The 24,368-nt window shown below is 33.3% G+C and overlaps 1 protein-coding gene across 1 annotated transcript in view; it reads left to right on the top strand.

Moving 5' to 3' along the window:
• LOC130243039 (mannosyl-oligosaccharide 1,2-alpha-mannosidase IC) overlaps nucleotides 1-24,368 on the top strand; it is a 327,298-nt gene that overhangs the window by 170,593 nt on the left and 132,337 nt on the right. The window contains exon 2 of the mRNA XM_056475074.1: nucleotides 6,618-6,714. Within this exon, the coding sequence (XP_056331049.1) occupies nucleotides 6,618-6,714 (97 nt within the window). The remainder of the gene's footprint in view (nucleotides 1-6,617; nucleotides 6,715-24,368) is intronic.

Genomic DNA, 24,368 nt, shown 5'->3' with positions numbered 1-24,368 from the left:
TGCAGAACATCTTGCTGTACAGTATTTACACTCCTGTCTTCATAAAATCAGTGTTAAAGCTCTTCCAGTACTGTTATCAGTGCCGCTTTCTACACACAGATAAAGTGGACATGACGTTTTAACAGCTAGAAAACCTGCTATTATTTATCCCTGAACTCCCTCAAGAGAAACCAAAGCGCTAGTACAGAAAAGCGTTCGTCAGAAACAGACCATCGCAACATTCACCCACATCTGCTCCTTCATGTCGAGCTAAAATAAGGATCGCTGAGCATCACAGTTGGAATTTCTTCCTGTTAATTCCCTATCATGTCGGAAAGGCTTTTTATGGCGTGCTTGGAGCCGATCCCACACCAATTATTGGCTTCCTCCTCCGGGGAAGAAAGTCTTTTTCAGAGCGTGTCTTGTGGAGGTTTTTGGTGCCAGACGTCATCTGAAGCAGAAACACTCATTCTAGAGATCAACCCTGGAGACTTGAACACACATCCATGCACTGAAAAAAAATGATTCATTGGTCTTACTGATTTTTTAAGGTACTGTTGAAATCAAAATGATTCGTCCTCCTGTGAATTTTGTTCCTTCACAAATATTTCCTAAATAATGTTTAAGAGCAAGGAATTTTTCACAGTATTTCCTATAATATTATTTCTTATTTGTTTTATTTCAGCTAGAATAAAAGCAGTTTTTAATTTTGAAAACCATTTTAAGGTCAATATTATTAGCCCCCTTACACAATATTTGTTTCGATTGTCTACAGAACAAACCATTGATATATACAATGACTTGTCTAATTACCCTAAAGGCTGGTTTATACATCTGCACCACACGTGTATGGTCCGGTGCAGCCTTTGCATGTTCACATACCTCTCGCCGTGTCTGACGAAAAATGTAGCTACTGTTGCAACCCTATGGTTGTCATGTCTCATCTGTCTCTCTGCTCTGCCTAGTGAAAGATTACACATTTCTTTATATATATATATATATTTCATTTAGTGCTGTCAAAATTAGTGCGTTAACGCATGCGATTATTTGAAATATTTAACACGCTAAAAAAATTAACGCAATTAACGCAGTTGCAGTTTTTTTGTCCTGTTGTGGCCGACGTGTGTTCAACATGCAAAGAAATATGGATAACCCCAAGGAAGCACTTTTAGCAGGTGAAAATTCAACAAATACAAGCATTAAAGTTGTGTCTTAAGTTGTGTATTTTTTTATTTTAATACCTCTCGCTTCATGCGCTTTGCTCCACTCTCTCACGCTGCTCCAGCGCTGCCTGACGAGGGGATTTACATTCAGACCAATGCAACAATTAAAGCATATGACTTTACTAAGTCACGTCTGTGTGGATCATGTCAAGACATATTCTCTTATCAAGTCGATCAACTCGATCTCTCAACATGTATGAAGGATGTAATAACCTGCCATGTGAAAAACCGCGCCGATCTTAATTTGGTTTGAACATGAACAGAGGTGAAGGCTGTAGTAGTGAAAAGTAAAAGTATCTGCCCCCATAACGTCAGTAGCGGACTTTGTTGAAACCCATATAGGCAGTCAGTCAGCATAATACAGAGAGTGGACCAAAGAGCATCAAATGATCGGTAATTAAAAGGGAAAAAAGAAAAATAGAATATATATATTTTGATATTAGACACGCATCTGATGCTTGTATTTGCATCAGCTCCACATCCACAACTTTACGCATTGGGTTAAATTAGGTTTCCAGTCTCCGTGTTCAGTCCTTTACTTCCACTATATCTGTTCAGCTGAGAGAATGGAACCAACCCCGTGACGTCAGACACAGCGATATTCCAAGATGGTGGTGCCCTAGGTCTAAAATCTATAGTAAAACATGCCGTTTTCTGCTAAATGCTTACATTAATCGACTTTATTTAACATTTTACATTAAAGTGGAATCCAATGTAAAAAATAATGTAAACTTGACTGAGTGCTTCATTTCCCCTTTAAATGTGGTTGCTTGTTAAGTAAATAGTTTGTTAATACTGTATATAATATTGGAATAGTAAGGAGTTTGACACCATTTTATTTCTAAAGCCTTTCGACCTCTGTTTTTGTATTAGGTACAGTAGGTAGGGTAGTTAATTGTATTTTCTTTTCTTTCAGTTTTGATCAGGTAAGATAGAGGTTTAAGTTAAAAGAATTATTGTTTGTTATTTTGGCCTTGTCAGCTCCAGAATTCAAATAAATCTTTGATTTCATATATTCTTTTTCTTGTCTTTCATGTTGTGCACCATCCCTAGACAGTGTGTAACACTACACGTCACAACGATGCGTAACACAAGCTCTGTGATGAATGTGGGTGGTGCTGAGAGCTGCGTGCCTGATGGACCGAGTGTGTACAAGTGTCGAGCCCATGATAGAGCAGATGATATTATAAAGGGACCACAGTTTAAAACGTACATGATTTTTGGAGACATTGCAAAGTTACCCTATCCACGATAGTGAAATTGAAAGTAAACAATGAGGAGGCTCAATCTCTCATTCTCGCGCTGTAGATGCTCTATTTAACTGTTTTTTCTCTAGTGAAGTGTTCAGTTTTTCCACTTGCAAAGTCCGTTATGTAAATAGCAAATGCGCTATGTCGCGGTGCAGCTGACTCTTAAAGGGAATGGGAGATGAGACTCTGATTGGTTTATTCTGAAAGCACACCTATAACTCATTAAGAGAATAATCTCAACCCTGTTAGACCATGCGCCACGGTACAAAGAGGATTTTTCCATCCTTAAAATAGCAAAAGTGGATTCTGACTCGCCCTTAATGCGTTTTGCGCCCCGCTCTTTGCACTTTGCGCATGAATCGTCAAAATAGAACCCTTGCCTTTAAATGTCACTTTAAGCTGAATACTAGTATCTAAAAAAATATCTAGTAAAATATTATGTACTGTCATCATGGCAAAGATAAAAGAGAAATGAGTTATTAAAACTAGTATGTTTAGAAATGTGTTGAAAAAAATCTCTCCATTAAACAAAAATTAACGACAAAATGTACAGGACGGCTGTATTAATTCTTTCAACTGTAACTGGTTGCTAAAAATTTATATGGACTGAATTTAAACACACAACTTCAATTTCATAATGTTCAGTTTAATATGTTTGTTTAAATTCAGCCCATAAAATTATTTGCAACCACTGTGAAAAAAATATATGATCAGTTAGTCATGACAGCATACATGTATGTGTTTAGTTCATAGTAACTTGTATAACTAAGGTAATCATTTTCTAACTTAATTTTACAAGTTACGAAAGCTGTTTTAAGTCAGTTTAACATAATATAAGTTCAATGGACTCAATTTGATTCAGCTTAAAAATGTTACTTACCTTAAAAATATTTAGTTAATCCAATGAATTATGAATGTTTTTTTCAGCGTGAGTGACCATCTGAAAACAGCACAAGCAGAAGTCCAACCCTGCAACAACAAATGCTTTTCTTACTTAGAGTTTGTGTCTTGTTTTTAGTCCAAATATCTCATTTTTTTAAAATAAAGACGCATTTTCTGGACAAACAAAAAATATTGTATTGTTTTAAGAAATTCTATGACAAAATTAAGTGATTTTTACTATAAAACAAGCGAATTAATCTGATTTATGGCAGCTTAAAGATGCTTCTCATATGAAGATTGAGGTCACATGCATTGCTTAGCTGTGAGTTTCTCACAGACTTCAACAGAGTGTCAAAATCTTGATGGTTCTGTGTGTCTCGTCTATCAAATCTGAGCTTTATTTTGTATTCTCTATTGGGTTCAAGTCAGGTGATTGGCTGGGCCATTCTACAGCTTGATTTTCTTTCTCTGAAAGTATTTAAGAGTCACTTTGGCTGTGTTTTGGATCCTTGTCTTGCTGAAATGTCCACCCTGGTTTGATCTTCATCCTCCTGCTAATGTAAATGTTGGACTGAAGCAGCTGATATTCATTTACACTGAGGAAGGGCAGAGGGTTGCTGAAGAACTACTAAGAGATTTCAGCTGCTGTCTGGGCTTTCACTGCCCAAACACACCTCACTTTCTTCATGTGTTCAACACTTTTTTCCTCTGTCATTTCACTTTAATACACATAACTTCATTAGTAAACTACTTAGTTTGGTTTTCTTGGCATATGTAGATTTATTTGGTTCTCAACAAACATCCGGAGGCAATTTCAAGTCAACGGCACCTTTAGAAATATGTTTTCTGAGAAAAGTGTTCCTATAATGTCACTAAACTATCCCTAAAATATGATTAAAAGCTCACTTTGAGTCCAGGTTTGAGGCTGATACTGTTTTAAACACATAACAACATACTGGCTGAGAAAACATTGATTATTTGTGTGGTTATTAATTTTTTTCCTTGGTAATGTTTGCAGGTAACAGTGGGTTTGCTCATGAATTTATGCATGTATTTGATTAATGTGATCCTGCAGGTCTGCTGCATTTCTGCACAGCTAATTATGAAAGCATTTTTTTTTTGCTCCCAGCTGAAATAAATAGAGCTCGTGGAACATAATTCAATTCTGCTGTTATTTTCTTGCGATTCATAACATACTCATATTTTGTCATCTAATATTTCCAGTTCTCCACTGCGTTTATCCATGCTTCACTGATGTAAAAATGTTGTATAATGAATTAAAGCTCACTATTATTTTTCTGATATATAACAATTTTTTTCATTAGCGAATGTCTCTGTCAGGATTTCTATTGTTAACTAAAACCATAAACCGTAACACTAGCTAATATGAGACATAAAAGGGCAACGTTAAAATTGTTTTTAATATTTAAATATAGAAATGACATAAAATAAATGTTGATTAAAAACTAGAGAGCTATTTAAATTCTATTTAAAATGATATATTATATTTATGGGCTGCACGGTAGCACAATCACCTCACAGCAAGAAGGTTGCTGGTTCGAGCCCCGGTTGGGTCAGTTGGCGTTTCTGTGTGGAGTTTGTATGCTCTCCCTGTGTTACCGTGGGTTTCGTCCGAGTGCTCTGGTTTCCCCCACAGTCCAAAGACATGCAGTACAGGTGAATTGGGTAAGCTAAAGTGTCTGTAGTGTATGTGTGTGTATGGATGTTTCCCAGTGATGGGTTACAGCTTGAAGGGCATCCGCTGCATAAAACACTGTGGCGACCCTAGAATAATAAAGTGAGTAAGCTGAAAAGAAAATGAATGAATGAATGTTCTAAATTTATAATTATATAAAATATCTAAAACAAATATATAATAATTATATGAATAATATTAATTATAACTATTTATATATTTTTTATGAACATTATGTTAATAAAAATGTAATATTATTTAAATTAAATGTGTATTTATTGATTTAAGTTATTATATATATATATATATATATATATATATATATATATATATATATATATATATATATATATATATATATATATATATATTATAACTATACCTATATATTATAACACCTATATATTATAACTTAAATTAAATAATATTTAATAATTAAATAATATATAAAAAAATATATATTATAACTTAACTTAAATCAATATATACATACATATATATATATATATATACATACATACATACATACATACATACATACATACATACATATATATATATATACATATATGTAAAACTCAAATATAATAATATGTAGTATGATATATAATATATAATACTCTAATAAATTAAAAACTATATAGTGAAGGAAACTGAATGCACCAAAATAACATAAATTAAATAAAAAATGTATCAAAATCTAATAGTTATGTGAATTCAAATGAATTAAAAAGCTCAAATTATTAAGACGAAATTGAGATGAAAAAGAAAACTCCAAGAAATCTATCCAACCATAAAATATTTTTTGAAACATTAATGTTATAGTTAATAATAATTCTAACAAATAAATGAATGAATGAATAATATAAATACAATACGATAATAAATAATCTTGTGGAAGAAACTTGATTCACTAAAAATAGATAATTAAATTGAATTTAAATTATGAAATATACTGCCAGGTTGGTTTTTATCAAAGTTGACATTTAGCTGCCCCATTTTGGTGTTTTGTAACATCTAATTTTTACAAGGTGGGTTGTTAGCCCAACGCTCAACTCCCAACCTGGAGGACCAGGACATACACATATACACTATGGACAATGTAACTTACCCAATTCAACTATAGCGCATGTGTTTGGACTGTGGGGGAAACCGGAGCACCCAGAGGAAACCCAAGCCAACACTGGGAGAACATGCAAACTCCACATACAAATGCCAACTAACCCAGCCGGGGCTCGAACCAGCAACCGTCTTTCTGTGATGCCTAATTGCTACCAACTGGGCCACCATGCCACCAATGAAATATACATTTATAAATTTAAATGAAACTTTTAAAATATAAAAAGCACAAATTAACAAAACAAATGCTAAAGTGAAATATCACTGGAAAATAATGAAATTAAAATAAAAAAAATAAAGACAAAACAAATTGAAAACCTTTATTAAACGCTTCAGTAACATTGCTCTTGTTATTTATCATTATTTTGTGCATTGGAAAATGTTTTCGCTGTAGTAACTGTGTGCTAAGTATGCATTGTGAGAAGCACATTTAATTTAATCTCCCACATTTGTTTTGTGTTGTTTCAGATGATGAAGTTTGCCTGGGACAACTATAAGCTTTACGCTTGGGGAAAGAATGAACTCCGACCTCTGACCAGGAATGGACACATCGGGAACATGTTTGGTAAGTGAAATGAGGATTTTACTGTTTCTTCAGTGTGTATTAAGTCGTCTTTTGCAGATTTGTTTCTTTCTCTGCTCACAACATTGAATATGGTTGATCAACATGGCGTCCTAATTCAAAAGTTGTTTTATTAATGCTTATAGGCTACCATTAGCCCATTTTCATTGAAAATATGTGTCTCAGTCTTTCAGATACACTTAAAAAAATGATTGCGCTGCTTGTTCAAACTACTTATTCAAAATGAGCTGAAATAACACAACTCTGTAGATTTTTTTTGGAGACAACCTAATTGCTTTATGTTCAATCCACTTCAATTTGTTAAGTTAACTTATTTGATTTGTGTTGTGACAACAAGAATGAATTGTGTGTAGCCCTACATTTTTATTTTACAGTGTACACTTCCTTAATTTATTGGTGTCATGCAAATAAATGCATGAAAAAATCCTTTATTTGTTGATAATATGTCCCTGTAAATATCATCAGTGTGATAAGGAACAACAGTTGTTGTGGTCTTACTGCCCTCTAGTGTTCATTTCACATACAAACTGCAGTCAAATGTATGTTGAAGTATATTTCACAAACATATAAACTGAAGCACGTATTTCCACTGAGCCTGTGTTGGTTATTTATCCTTTATAGACGGCTTGATAATTGAAGTGGCGTCTAAAATGGACTGTATTTTTGCTTTGTGTTTATTAGAGTATTGAGTTTTCATGCTGCACAGTTCTGAGATCAGAGTCTCTCTGAATGAACTGTGAGCACTTGGTGTTTTACACTGTACTGTATGTGTGCTGACAGAGTTGCTGACTGGGTAGAAATGTTATGAATGTGGTTGGCTTTTTCTATTAGGATGCTGTCGCTGCATGTGTGGATGATAAGACTGAATACAATTCAGAGCAAACTGACTACAACATACTGGATGTTGAATTACAGTTTGAATGATGGAAGTAAAAAATATACAAAGTAATTTCATTAGTTTTTTGTTGTTGTTTGTTTGTTTGTTTGTTTTTGTTTTTTTGGTAAAAATCCAAAGCTGGAAAATAAATAAATAAATAAATAAATAAATAAATAAATAAATAAATAAATAAATAAATAAATAAATAAATAAACATTTATTTAAATAAGATATGAATATAAATTAAAAAAAATTAAATAAAAACTGAATTAAAAATGTTAGCATAATATAAATTGCATAAATTAATAAACAAATAAATAAATAAATATACTCAAAGTGGTATGAGTATACAAAATAAAAACAGAATAAAAAAATTGCATAATATAAATTGCATAAATAAATAAATAAATAAATAAACTCAAAGTTTGAATGATAAAGGGAAAATATATACTACAACAAAGTAATTTTATAAGGTTTTTTTCAAATAAACTATGAGTATAAATAAAAATAAAAAATAAAATAAAAACTGAATAAAAAACTGCATAATATAAATTGCATAAATAAACAAAACAAACAAATAAATAAATAAACAAACAAACAAACAAACAAATAAATAAATAAATAAATAAATAAATAAATAAATAAATAAATAAATAAATAAATAAATAAATAAATAAACTCAAAGTGGTATGAGTATACAAAATAAAAACAGAATAAAAAACAGCATTATATAAATTGCATAAATAAATAAATAAACTCAAAATTTGAATGATAAAGGGAAAAAAATATACCGCAACAAAGTAATTTTATTAGTTTTGTTTTTTTTTGTTTTTTTGGTGATAATCCAAGGCTGGAATAAAAATAAATGAATAAATAAACTCAAAGTGGTATGAGTGTACAAAACGAAAAACAGAATAAAATCCTTCATAATACAAATTGCGTAAATAAAAAATAAGTAAGTAAATGAATAAATGAATGAATGAATGAATGAATGAATGAATGAAAAAATAAACTCAAAGTGCTACAAGTATACAAAATGAAAAACAGAAATAAAACTTGCAGAAAAAAGCTTGCATAAATAAAAATAAATAAGTAAATAAATAAATAAATAAATAAATAAATAAATAAATAAATAAATAAATAAATAAATAAATAAATAAATAAACTCAAAGTGCTACAAGTATGCAAAACTAAAAACAGAATAAAAAACTTAGCATAATAAATAAATAACCCAATTTAACCTAATTAACCAAATGGTAATTACTATTAAAATATTATGTTAAAATATAATTAGGAAAAAAAGTTCTCTGTTTAATATTTGATTTTTTTTATTTTTATTTAATGACAAAAAATCTATATTCAATAAATTCTTTGTTACACAAATGCTTTGATGACACAAATGATCTTTGATCATCTTAAAATATTACGTATTTAAGACAATAAAATTAATATATTAAATACACATCAATGAAGCCAATAGAACAACATTGTCTGCGAGTAGCGGAGATGAAATCCTGTGGGCCCTGAACTCTGGCCCAAGACTGTGCATAGAAATTCTGTCCATAAAAATTACATGGACCTTCAGCATACACTGGGGCAGTTTACTACCGAGTGTAACGCGGCTGAGAATTATCACCTCCAAGACCGAGACCATGGTGCTCCAGCGGAAAAAGGTGGCTTGTCATCTACAAGTTGGAGGAAAGTGCTTACCCCAGGTGGAGGAGTTCAAGTATCTTGTGGTTTTGTTCACGAGTGAGGGAAGGATGGAGTGTAAGATTGACAGGTGGATTGGTGCAGCAGTAATGCAGTCGATGTACCGGTAGTGGTAAAGAAGGGTAGCAGGGCGTGGCAGGGCACACCCTTATAGATACGGCCAGGAGCTCTGTCACCCGGGAGGAGCTTGGAGTAGAGCTGCTGCTCCTCCACATCTAGAGAAGCCAGCTGAGGTGGCTCGGTCATCTGTTTCAGATGCCTCCTGAACGCCTACAGTAGGGGTGTGTTCCAGCCATGTAGGAACACCCAGGACATGCTGGAGGGACTATGTCTCTCGGCTGGCCTGGGAACGCCTCGGGATCAGTGGTGTAGTCCTTGCTATACGCACGTATACTCAGTATGCCTACTTTTTTCCACAAGCTGTTTGGGTATTACCACTTCTGAGGATCAATAATTGCATATACCCTTGGTATACTCATTTATTTTTCTGATTAAACGTCCCTAATTTTATATATTTTTATATATATATATATATATATATATATATATATATATATATATAGCTAATGAATCAAAGAAACATTGACTTTCGTCGTTTCTTTGCCCAATTTCATTTAAAATTTGGTTCGGGTGTAATAGTACACCACCTTTTTTTTTTCGGACTACACCACTGCTCGGGATCCTCCCCGGAGGAGCTGGAGGAAGTGTCAAGGGAGATGGGTTTCTCTCCTGAGACTGCTACCCCAGCGACCCGGCCTCAGAAAAGTGGATAAAAATGAATTAATGTTAAAAATAAATATTTGTATTTAAATGTTTAACAATACTCGGTTACTAATATCATCAACTATTTCTTTAAATAGCCCGAATGATATGTGCATGAATATATTTATGGCTTATAGTAATGAACATTTTTAATTCTCATACTCCTTTAAATTCTATCCTGTTTGAAACCCCATGTCTTCTTCTTATGCTATGTTTTCAATTTCATATCTATTTATCTTTCTATTTATCTCTATTTATCAATATATCTCTATGAATTTAGGTATTTCTATAAATGCAATCCCTCCATAACTCAGCTGATGATAAATCAGCTGCTTTCAGTGCAGGATCAGGACCTGTTCGTGTCGGACTTTACCGTAATAATGTGGCCTGTACTGTTGAAATATCAGCACACTTGACATTTGGAGTGTTGCTCTGCTAAAAGAAGTGCGGAACATGGATTTTTGCCGGTTATAGACAATATGAAAGGTCAGTGAGGGAATGAGGTGAGGAGTTCAGCATCGTCTGAAGTCAAACTGAGCTTCTGCTGCTCTTCTGTGCTCTGCAGACTCAAATGCTGAATACTGGGACTGTCGGCATACTGTGCTGATCCAGTTTACAGCCTTTTATGATCGAAACACATCTAAATAGACAAAAAAATAAGGTCAATCTGTTTTAAATCAAGCAGATTTTATGGAAATGTTATTTATTTATTTATTTGTTTATTTGTTTTATTATTTATTTATTTATTTTTTTTTTATTTTTTTTTGTTTGTTTATTTGTTTTATTATTTATTTATTTGTTTGTTTATTTATTTATTTGTTTGTTTTTATTATTTATTTATTTATTTATTTGTTTATTTATTTATTTATTTATTTATTTGTTTGTTTTATTATTCGTTTATTTGATTATTTGTTTATTTGTTTATTTATTTATTTATTTATTTGTTTGATTATTTATTTGTTTAATTAATTATTTATTTATTTATTTATTTATTTAATTTTAGTCAAATGAGAATAGGGCAACATAGTGGCGCAGTGGGTAGCACAACTGCCTGGTTCAAGCCTTGGTTGGGTCAGTTGGCATTTCTGTGTGGAGTTTGCATGTTCTCCCCGTGGTGGCGTGGGTTTCCTCCAGGTGCTCCGGTTTCCCCCACAGTCCAAACACATGTGGTAAAGGTGAATTGATTAAGCTAAATTGGCCTTGGTGTTGTTGGGAGCATCCGCTGGATAAAGCATGTGCTAGATAAGTTGGCGGGACTAAGCCGAAAAGAAAATGAATGAATGAAAATGAGCATAGATGAATGTCAAAACACTGAATGTCATGGCTGAGTTTTTATGGAGTAATTCACTACTTTTCAATACTTTTACAGCCCTAAATGTTTAGTTGGTCAAGGTAAAAAGCCTTGGAGTAACGATTGATGACCAACTAAACTTCTCTGACCACATTTCTAGAACTGCTCGATCTTGCAGATTCGCACTCTATAACATCAGAAAGGTCCGACCCTTCCTATCTGAACATACAGCTCAACTCATTGTTCAAGCTCTTGTTCTCTCCAAACTGGATTATTGCAACTCTCTACTAGCCGGGCTTCCAGCTAATTCTAATAAACCTCTTCATCTGCTTCAGAACGCAGCAGCACGAGTGGTCTTTGATGAACCCAAAAGAGCACATGTCACTCCGCTACTCACCCGTTTGCACTGGCTGCCAGTTGCTGCTCGCATCAAATTCAAAGCTCTGATGTTTGCTTACAAAGCGACCTCTAGCTTGGCTCCTTCATATCTGCTCTCACTTCTGCAGATATATGTGCCCTCCAGAAACTTGCGCTCTGTGAATGAACGTCGCCTCGTGGTTCCATCCCAAAGAGGGAAGAAATCACTTTCCCGAACTCTCACATTCAATCTGCCCAGTTGGTGGAATGAACTCCCTAACTACATCCGAACAGCCGAGTCACTTGCTGTCTTCAAGAAACGACTAAAAACTCAACTATTTAGTCTCCACTTTCCTTCCTAATCTGCAACTGCCTCTCTGGCTATACCACTAACTCTACTCTCTCTCTCTCTCAAAAAAACACATTACTAATGCTTTGCTTCTTAGACTTAACACACCTGAAACTTGTCTATAGCACTTGTTCACTGCTGCTCTTATAGTTGTGTAAATTGCTTCTTTGTCCTCATTTGTAAGTCGCTTTGGATAAAAGCGTCTGCTAAATGACTAAATGTAAATGTAAAATCCTTTTAAGCCCCCTCCAAAAAAAATTAACGTGAATTGTTAAAATTGTTTTACCTGAGATACTAAGATACTTTTGACAATATGAATAAGTGTCGCGAATGTAACTCTACCACTGAGTTAATATGTATGTCGTGTTGTACAATAGCTATGGGGGAAATTATTATTGAACACGTCACCGTTTTTCGTGACTGTATGCATATTTATAACAAAACAGAGCCCATTACATCACTGCCTCCATTCATTTTCATTGAAAAATATAAAACATACCCCTTTCTTTTGCTGAATATATGTTTTAATAATCAATAATGGCCATTATGAAAGTATAACATACAATAGGTATATACATTATAGGAAATAATGGCAAGCAATCAGTCAAGGGTGTAGAATCAGTGTACGTGATTAACTTAATATATTAACTTATCTTCGCTCTCGGCCAAAACGAGTTACCTGAGAACAAGTAATAGATTCAAAAGACCAAAGAGTCATTAGATAGAGGCGAGATTAATCTAATATCATGTTTAACATCTGAAGTGAGATGAAATCCAGCGGTAGATCCTTGATGAACTGTCTGACGTGTGCTGCTCTCACCTGGGAAGCTGTGCTCAAAGCACCTGCAGACTGCCTGGAGCTCAGACCTCCGCATACGCTGCAGTGCATGCCAGAGTGTGTGTGTGGTCACAAGATGTGCTTTTATAGCAGTATATGGATGGATATCTGTTTAGAAATGTGAGGAGAACGCCAGTGTGGACGTGGATCGTCTTAAACGCCATCTACAAACCAAAACGTTTCAGTGTAAATGGGGCCTTAGAAACACAGGTGTGAATGATCCCTAACAGTGTTTTCTGCCAGTCCCTCAGATTCAGGACTCAGACCTCTGCTACTTTATCTCCTAATTGCTGTTTGCTATCAGAACAACCCAATTAGCCTCAGGAAACTATCAGTCTCGCCAATCGCAGGATCCGATGGCTGTGAATTAGTCATTTTGTTGAAAAAAAAAATCCCTCAAGCTTGAGGAGGGAAAAAAGACGTGCTACTTTTTTGAACTAATCCCATGATAAGCCATTGGGTTGGTGCGTGCAGGTTTTCCGCCTCTTACAAGATCCTGGATCTTCATGTGTCCCGGTGAAGCCGAGTATGAAATTGAGCGCTGCGTCCTTTAGTTCAATCCCATGAGTAAACAGACATGCAGAAAGATTGCATCTGCATTTAGTTGAGCTGTCAGAGGCGTGCGGATATCCTGAAAGTCACCCAGATGCTACTGTACTGTGCTTTTGAGCACTGGGACGAACATGTTTCATGCTCTCATATCTTATATTCCTTTTAATGCTGCCTTTTTTTCTTTGTCACGCTTCATATTCAATACCTGCTCTGTTTTCTGCACGTTAGGGACATTTCCTTTTCATTATCGCGAAGCAAACTAGAAAACAGAGTAGAAATGAATAATTCAGAACGAATCCACACACAGATATTTCTCATATGCAGCGTTGACTTGCTTCTGTTTCTGTATTGGCAAGTTTTCACAGGTGTTATTAATATGATTGAAGAAATAAATATATGTATATATTTATATATATATATATATAATGGTATGGGCAACGCAGTGGCGCAGTAGGTAGTGCTGTCGCCTCACAATAAGAAGGTTGCTGGTTCGAGCCTCGGCTGGGTCAGTTGGCCTTTCTGTGTGGAGTTTGCATGTTCTCCCTGCGTTTGCGTGGGTTTCCTCCGGGTACTCTGGTTTCCCCCGCAGTCCAAAGACCTATGGTACAGGTGAATTGGGTAGGCTAAATTGTCCGTAGTGTATGAGTGTGTGTGGATGTTTCCCAGAGATGGGTTGCAGCTGGAAGGGCATCCGCTGCGTAAAACAAATGCTGGATAAGTTGGTGGTTCATTCCGCTGTGGTGACCCTGGATTAATAAATGGACTAAGCCAAAAAGAAAGTGAATGAATGAATATAATGGTATTATTATGAGTTAAAATTAAAGGGACAGTTCACCCAAAAATGAAAATGCTATCATCATTTGTTCAGCGTTTACCTGTTTCTGATCTTTAGGAGGTTTATTCTTCTGTTGAACACAAAAGAAGAGGTTTTGAAGAATTTTGGAAACCGGTAGCCATTGACTTCCATAGTGTTTGATTTTCCTACTATGGAAGTCAATGGTTACTGGTTTCCAACATTTTTCAGAACATCTTTTGTGCTCAATAGAAAAAAGATGTTTCGAAGAATGTTCAAAAGTGGTAACCATTGACTTTCATGGAGTTTTTTTTTCCTACTATGGAAATCAATGTTTACAGCTTTCGAACATTCTTCAAAGCATCTTCTGTTGAGGACAGTCTTTCACTTTCCAGTTTGCAACATACTTTGAAACGTCTTTTGTGCTCGAGTAGAACTTGTTCTGAAAAATGTTTGAAAGTGGTAACCATTGACCTCTATAGTGCTTGTTTTCCCTACTATAGAAGTCAATGGTTACCGCTTTCGAACATTCTTCAAAACATCTTCTTCTGTTGAGGACAAAAACATCATTACAAAACATCATTTGTGCTTAGTAGAAGATGTTTTGAAAAATGTTTCCCTACTATGGAAATCAATGGTTTCCGGTTTCCAATATTCTTTGAAACGTCTTTTGTGCTCAATAGAGGAAGATGTTTCCAAAAATGTTCGCAAGTGGTAACCACTGAGTACAGTAGTGTTTGTTTTTCCTACTATGGAAGTCAATGCTTACCTGTTTCCAACATTCTTTGAAACATATTTTGTGCTCAACAGAAGAAGAGGTTTCGAAGAATGTTCAAAAGTGGTAACTATTGACTTTCATGGAGTTTGTTTTTCCTACTATGGAAGTCAGTGGTTAGCCGTTTCCAACATTCTTCAAAACATCTTTTGTGCTCAGCAGTAGCAGTTTTGAAGAATGTTTGCAACCGGTAACCAGTGACTTCCATAGTGTTTGTTTTTCCTACTATGGAAGTCAATGATTACTGGTTTCCAACATTTTTCAAAACATCTTTTGTGCTCAATAGAAAAAAGATGTTTCGAAGAATGTTCAAAAGTGGTAACCATTGACTTTCATGGAGTTTTTTTTCTCTACTATAGAAATTAATGGTTTCCGGTTTCCAACATTCTTTGAAACGTCTTTTGTGCTCAAGAGTAGAACTTGTTCTGAAAAATGTTTGAAAGTGATAACCATTGACTTCTATAGTGCTTGTTTTCCCTACTATAGAAGTCAATGGTTACGGCTTTCGAACATTCTTCAAAACATCTTCTGTTGAGGACAATCTTCAAAACATCATTTGTGCTTAGTAGAAGCTGTTTTGAAAAATGTTTCCCTACTATGGAAATCAATAGTTTCCAGTTTCCAACATTCTTCAAAACATATTTTGTGCTCAATAGAGGAAGATGTTTCCAAGAATGTTCGAAAGTGGTAACCACTGAGTACAGTAGTGTTTGTTTTTCCTACTATGGAAGTCAATGCTTACCTGTTTCCAACATTCTTTGAAACATCTTTTGTTCTCAACAGAAAAAGAGGTTTCGTAGAATGTTCAAAAGTGGTAACTATTGACTTTCATGGAGTTTGTTTTTCCTACTATGGAAATCAGTGGTTAGCCGTTTCCAACTATCTTCAAAACACTCAGCAGTAAAAGATGTTTTGAAGAATGTTTGCAACCGGTAACCAGTGACTTCCATAGTGGTTGTTTTCCTACTATGGACGTCAATAGTTACCCATTTTCAACATTTTTCAAAACATCTTTTGTGCTCAGCAGAAGATGTTTTAAAAAAAGTCAGAAAGTGGTAACCATTGACTTACTTAAGGTTTGCTTTCCTATGGAAGTCAATGGTTACCACTTTCCAACATTCTTTGAAACATCTTTTGTGCTCATCAGAAGAAGATGTTTTGAAGAATGTTTGCAACAGGTCACCATTGACTTCCATAGTGGTTGTTTTCCCTACTATGGAAGTCGATGGTTACCTGTTTCCAACATTCTTTGAAACATATTTTGTGCTCAACAGAAGAAGATGTTTGAATAATGTTTGAAAGCAGTAACCATTGAGTACAATAGTGTTTATTTTTCCTACTATAAAAATCTCTTCGCCGGTTTTCAAAATTCTTTGAACATAAGATGTTTCAAAGAATGTTTGAAGGCCGTAACCATTGACTTCCATAGTGTTTGTTTTCCCTACTATGGAAGTTAATGATTACCGATTTACAACATTCTTCAAACATCTTTTGCGGAAGAAGATGTTTCCAAGAATGTTCGGAAGCGGTAACAGCTGAGTACAGTAGTGTTTGTTTGTCCTACTATGGATGTCAATGGTTACCGCTTTCGAACATTCTTCAAAACATCTTCTGTTAAGCACAATCTTTAAAACATCTTTTGTGCCTAGTAGAAGATGTTTTGAAAAATGTTCGAAGGCGGTAAGCATTGACTTCCAAAGTGTTTGTTTTCCCTAATATGGAAGTAAATGGTTATTAGTTTTCAACAATCTTCAAAACATCTTTTGTGTTCAACAGAAGATGTTTTGAAAAATGTTTGAAAGCAGTGACTTTCACGTTTGTTTTTCCTACTATGGAAGTCAATGGCTACTGGTTTCCAACATTCTTCACAACATCTTTTGTGCTCAACAGAAGAAAATGTTTCCAAGAATGTTCGAAAGCGGTAACCTCTGATTACAGTAGTGTTTGTTTTTCCCACTATGGAAGTCAGTGGTACCGGTTTCCAACATTCATTGAAACATCTTTTATGTTCAACAGAAGAAGATGTTTCGAAAAATGTTCAAACAAAATATCTTTTGTGCTCAGCAGAAGATCTTTTAAAAAATGTTTGAAATTGTTAACCATTGACTTCCATAGTGTTTGTTTTCCCTGCTATGAAAGTCAATGGTTTCCCGTTTCCAACATTCTTTGAAACATCTTTTGTACTCAATAGAAGAAGATGTTTTGAAGAATGTTCGAAAGCGGTAAGAATTGACTTCCATAGTGTTTGTTTTCCTTACTATGGAAGTCAATAGTTACCGGTTTCCAACATTCTACAAAACACCATTTGTGCTCAACAAAAGATGTTTTGAAGAATGCTCGAAAGTGTTAACCATTGACTTTTTACAGTAGTGTTTGTTTTCTCTACTATTGATGTCAATGGTTTCCCGTTTCCAACATTCTCTGAAGCATCTTCTGTGATTAACAGAAGATGTTTTGAAGAATGTTTTCTCTACTATGGAAGTCTTAGATGTAAAGCTCTTATAGAGGGTATAAAATGATCATTAAAACTAAATTATGAGTACTTTAATAGACCTCTGGGGGAAAATAATAATAAAAAAATAGCAGTCATCTTATACGTGTCTCCACAATTCAGTGATGGCGTAAATTAAGGAATCAGTCAGAATGTCACTGCACATGAATTTAATTTCATTTATGCCAGGAGTTGACTTTCATTTTTGACATGTGATCCAGTAAATGTTTGATGTGAAATCCTCTGAGCCCATGTAAAGGCCTGTCGGGGTGTATGAATGTGACTGTCAGGATTATTTATATCTCTATATCACTCATTCACACTACAACAATAGCCATGAAAGGCTTCGGCATGAAAGATAATTCATAAAGCCTTGATTAATGATCAGAACGGATCCATCCTGTGAGATGGGTTTGATTGAATGATCAGATCAAACTGTTTAATGAACATTACACTCCTGTAGATTCTCATTAGGCCTGAACAGAGAGGATGACTTTTTCCTGAGGTATATGTCAGATTGTCTGAAACATCATACAACCAAGGCAGTTGGAAAGTAAGGGAAAATGTCAAAAAGCCTTTATTGACTTGGCCTTTTATTTTTATTTATTTATTTATTTGTTTTACATTTATTTATTTTACATTATTTATGTATGTATTTATTTATTTATTTTACATTATTTATGTATGTATTTATTTATGTATTTTACATTATTTATGTATGTATTTATTTATTTTTGTTTATTTGTTCTTTTATTTATTTTTTATTTTTCTGTTAATTAATTAATTAAACATTATATATATATATATATATATATATATATATATATATATATATATATATATATATATATATATATATATATATATATATATATATATATATATACATATATATATGTATGTATTTATTTATTATTGTTTTTATTTTTGTCTGAAACATCATACGTCCAAGGTAGTCGGAAAGTAAGGGAAAATATTAAAAAGCTTTTAATGACATGGCTGTTATTTATTTATTTAACAATATTAATTAATTAATTAATGTATCTATTTATATTTTATTTATTTATTTGTTTGTTTATTATATTTTATATTTTATTTATTTATTTATTTGTTATTATTTATATTTGTATGTATTTATTTATGCATTCATTTTTATTTATTTATTTGTTTGTTTGTTTATTTAGTTATTTTTCTATTTATTTATTTATTTATTTATTTATTTATCTATTTATTTTATTTATCTATTTAATTTAATTTATCCATTTATTTAACATTATTTGTTTGTTTGTTTGTTTATTTTGTTTTCTTTTTATCTATCTATTTATTTATTTTTATATTTATTTAACATTAATATTTATTTATTTATTTATTTATTTATTTAAGTATTTCTTTATGTATCTATTTTATATTTTTTATTGGTTTGTTTGTTTGTTTGTTTGTTTGTTTGTTTGTATGTTTATTTGTTTGTTTGTTTGTTTTTATTTATTTATTTATTTATTTATTTATTTATTTATTTATTTATTTATTTATTTATTTATTTATTTATTCATTCATTTATGTATTTATTCATTTATGTATTTATTTATTTATGTATTTATTTATTTATTTATTTATTTATTTATTTATTATTGTGTCTAAAGTTCATTTGAACACTCAGTATGTACATGACGATTAAATAGCTGAACAGTGGAGGAAATTATATATCAATAAACAATGTCAGATCAACAGTTATTCACAATACAATAATGGGAGAGGAAAAGAAAAGAATATTAAATAAATAAATAAATAAACAAACAGAATAAGCATTTTATTCTATCTTTATGTGTTCATGTTTTATCTTGAATGCAGATAGCTTTGAATAAACTGCAACATTACACACAGACACACAGACAAACATACACACACACACACACACACACACGGCAGGGAAGAAATCATACTAATCATACTAGAAATCATACTAATCATACTAGAAATCATACTAATCATAAAAACATATATTAATTTCTACAATACAACATTAAACGAAGTTGCATCTGCAATTATTATTTAAAATACCACATCTACAGGAACAGTTGTATTCTCATTGAGCATAAAATGGTTAATAAATACTGGAGCGGTTCTCTATGTTCACTGATGGTTAATGCAATAAGAAACCTACAATATTAAACACAGAAATAGCGCCGGCTTCAGCAGGACTGTGTGTCAAAAGCAGTGACCTGTTACTTCTTAGCAAGTCTCCAGAGACGAGAAGCGAGAGAGCGTCTGGAGAAGAGACAGAGTGATAAGAATGGAAAAAAGCACCGACTGGAGACTCCCAGTGTCCGAACCGCGGTCAATTCCATTAACACCCACAGAACATGTGCTGTTAGTGTGAGATTGAAGGCCTCAGCATTGGGTTGTTCTAGGCATGGCACGGTAACCAGTTTCAAGGTTTACCATGGCTTGGAAAAGTCAAGGTTTTAAAACTGCAATTGTTTTTAATATCGTTTCTACAGTACAGTTCAATACAATTCATCTTTATTTCTACAGGGTGTGCCATGTATATGGATACACCTTAACAAAATGGGAATGGTTGGTGATATTAACATCCTGTTTGTGCCACATTAGTATATGTGAGGGGGCTCATAAAAGAATAAAGTTACGTTAAAACCAAGCACACCATTGTTTTTCTTGTGAAATTCCCAATAAGTTTGATGTGTCACATGACCCTCTTCTTATTGAAAAAAACAAATGTTGGATCCAAGATGGCCGACTTCAAAATGGCCACCATGGTCACCACCAGTCTTGAAAAGTTTGCCCCCTCACACATACTAATGTGCCACAAACAGGACGTTAATATCCCCAACCATTCCCATTTTATTAAGGTGTTTCTATAAAAATGGCCCACCCTGTATAGTGCTTTTACAGTGTAGACTGTGTCAAAACAGCATAACATAGAAGATTATAGTAAATTGCAACGGTGTCAGTTCAGTTTTCAGTGTTGAGGTTCAGATTAGTTCAGTTCAGTGTGGTTTAATTTTCACTGCTGAAAGTCCAAACACTGTAGAGCAAATCCATCGATGCGCAGCTCTTCAGATCCCGAACCATGCAAGCCAGTGGCGACAGCGGAAAGGGAAAAAACTTCACCTATTGACCATAGTGAGGGATTAAAAAACCTTGAGAGAAACCAGGTTCAGTTGGGCACGACTATTTCTCCTCTGGCCAAACGTCTTGTGCAGAGCTGCAGTCTAGGCGCCTTGTACTTGTACATGTGTAATGACAATAAAGTTGAATCTAATCTAATCTAATCTAATCTTATACATTTAAATGCAGCCATTCAGAAGCACAGAATATATGAGCACTTACTGCACTCCAGCTAAATGGTAAGGTTCATAATCTAATGAATACATATTAAACCTCTATAAAATTATTAAATGTAGATGCTGAATCACTCATGTGTACTGGTTTTGAGTAACAGTTGAAAAGTTCAATTTCTGCTGCGGCTTGCAGTTGTATGACAATATATGTCATGTAAAATGGCATTCAAACTCACATTGTTAGCATTTAACACTGAATAAAGCACATGAGGTGTAACTGGGGTGATCATGTGATCATTGTCATAGTTTTCTGTTGTTCAGTTGCTCAGAAGATTTATATTTCTAAAATATAAATTTCAGGTGTTGGTTATGACAAAAACTCCTTTTAATATGGTAAATATTCCTTCTATCTTGTACCGTTGCTTTTATTTAGAACATGACTTAAATCAGCCTTTAGGCTCGACAGTCAGCCACACTGCTGTTGGTTTCATCAATCTGGAAACCTGTGCTCGTGTGTGTTTTGAACCAGGCATGCAATACCTAGTCCAACCACTGGGTGTCAAACTTACATACTGCACCATTATTTATTCAAAAAAGTTTTCCACTCCTTGAGGTGGTTTTGTACACTATAAAAATATCTATAAATTTGCAATTTTCCATATTTTGTGATTCATGTTTTAATATTACTTTTCCCCATTTACTTCATACCTGCCAACACTCCCGTTTTTCCCCAGAATCTCCCGTATTTCACACCCATCTCCCACCACCCTTCCGTTTTGTTATTTCTCCTCAAAAACTCCCAAGCTCCCGAAGTTCTCCCCACCAATCCCCTCACCTCGTTCCTCATCTTTTTGGAATCCCCCACCCCGGTTGACTTTGGTAAAGTATCCCATTGCCGCCGCCAGAAACCTGGTCTGTGGTACAGTTACTAACACCACAAACGATGAACACCCCCCCCCAACAAAAGTATTGGTGTTGTATATTACACTTCAAACACCCTGTAATAAACTGCCAGTACATTTTCTGTTATTTTACAGATTTATTCTCTATATATTATTATTTCTTATACATTATATTATTCCAAACCATTAAAACGTCAATAAAAGTAATTTTGTTATACTGTAGAGTAATGCTATTCACAACCGTAAATTTACGGAAAACACTTGTGAATCACAAAATATGGAAACTTAATTAACAGATTTTTTTTTACAATCCACTTGTGCAAGATTAAATTGTTAATGCTAATAAAGGAAAGCTATTTGCTGAATAAACTCTAAAGTAGGGAACATTACACTCACATGGCTGTTTCTTAATACCAAGTACGCAGAGGTCAGACTTGCATCCTTGAAAGTTCAGACTTGCCAAGTTCAGACTTGAAAGAACGAACTACCGAGGACGCGAGGACACAAGTCAGGTACTTCTTCAAATGGAACGTTAGTGAGCGTACTTTATACCGTCACTTATGGATTCATCGGTTTCACTGTACATTAAAAATAAAATGATGTAATTATATAAAGCACGGCCTTATAATTAATATTATATTAATATTATAAATCTATATTTTTGATTAAAGAAAATGTAAACATCACTATAAATGTGAAGTAAAATGGGTTATTATACACAGACTTGTGTCTTTGATTATCAGATTTAATAAACTACAATGCACATTATACAAGTATAAAGTACAAGACGTAAACAATAGGAAATAAAGATAACGTTAAGCACTTTGGTAAACAAAGACAAACCATGCACAACACAGTAATATAATTAAAAACAATTATAAAACATAACAAAATAACACTGACAAAATAATACACCTGATAACAAATGATAGATTTATGAGGCCAAAAACTGTCAGATAACAAAAACGTTAAAAAAACAGAAAAACAGAACGTCAAAAACGTTAGATATGCACAAAATGTCTTAAATATCATGTATTAACTACAGTGGACAGATGCCATCCAGCGGTACATCCGTGATGGACTAGCCGATGTAAAGTTGCTCTTGGCGGTGGAGGTGATGACGAAGCTCCGATAAACTGCCGATTCGAGTTTAAAACAACTACATTCTCCAATCCAATTTGTAAATTCAAAACACGATCCGTAATTACACAAATCCAATTCATAAATTCAAAACACGACTCATAAAAACACAAGTCCAATTTGTAAATTCAAAACACAATTCATAAATACACAAATCTAATTTGTAACATCAAAACACGATTCGTAAATACACAATTCCAATTCGTAAATTTAAAACATGATTTGTAAATACACAAATCCAATTTGTAAATTGAAAACACGATTCATAAATACACAAATCTAATTCATAAATTCCAAACAAAATTCGTAAATACACAATTCCAATTCGTAATTTCAAAACATGATTCATAAATACACAAATCTAATTCAGAAATTCAAAACACGATTCGTAAATACACATCCAATTTGTAAATTCAAAACACGATTCATAAATGCACAAATCCAATTTGTAAATTCAAAATACAATTCATAAATACTCAAATCCAATTCGTAAATTCCAAACACGATTCATAAATACTCAAATCCAGCTCGTAAATTCCAAACACGATTCGTAAATACTCAAATCCAATTCGTAAATTCCAATTACAATTCGTAAATACAAAAATCCAATTCGTAATTTCAAAACATGATTCATAAATACACAAATCCAATTCATAGAATCAAAACACGATTCGTAAATACCCAAATCCAATTTGTAAATTCAAAACACGATTCATAAATACACAAATCCAATTCGTAAATTCAAAACACGATTCATAAATAGACAAATCCAAATTATAAACTGAAAACACGATTCATAAATACACAAATCCAATTCGTAAATTCCAAACACGATTCATAAATACTCAAATCCAATTCGTAAATTCCAAACACGATTCATAAATACTCAAATCCAATTCGTAAATTCCAAACACAATTCATAAATACAAAAATCCAATTCGTAATTTCAAAACATGATTCATAAATAGACAAATATAATTCATAGAATCAAAACACGATTCGTAAATACACAAATCCAATTCGTAAATTCCAAACACAATTCGTAAATACACAAATCTAATTCGTAAATTCAAAACACGATTCATAAATAGACAAATCCAATTCGTTAATTCAAAACTCGATTCATAAATACTCAAATCCAATTCGTAAATTCAAGACACAATTAATAAATACCCAAATCCAATTTGTAAATTCAAAACACGATTCATAAATAGACAAATTCAAATCATAAACTCAAAACACGATTCGTAAATACACAAATCCATTTCGTAAATTCAAAACATGATTCATAAATACTCAAATCTAATTCGTAAATTCAAAACACGAGGTGATGACTAAGCTCCCGATGACAGGCTGGGGGTCAGAGTCCGCATAAGCTGAGGCACATCGCTAAAGATGTGCTATATTTATAAATAAACTGCTGATTCGAGTTTAAAACAGCTACATTCTCGCCTGAAAAACTCCTAAAACTTTAATTTGTAACACAACAGACGAGTA

The sequence above is a fragment of the Danio aesculapii genome, chromosome 16 (genome assembly GCF_903798145.1).
Source record: "Danio aesculapii chromosome 16, fDanAes4.1, whole genome shotgun sequence".
Classification (NCBI taxonomy): domain Eukaryota; kingdom Metazoa; phylum Chordata; class Actinopteri; order Cypriniformes; family Danionidae; genus Danio; species Danio aesculapii.
The sequence above is the reverse complement of the archived record's forward strand: the minus strand, read 5'-3'. Positions and strand labels throughout refer to the sequence as shown.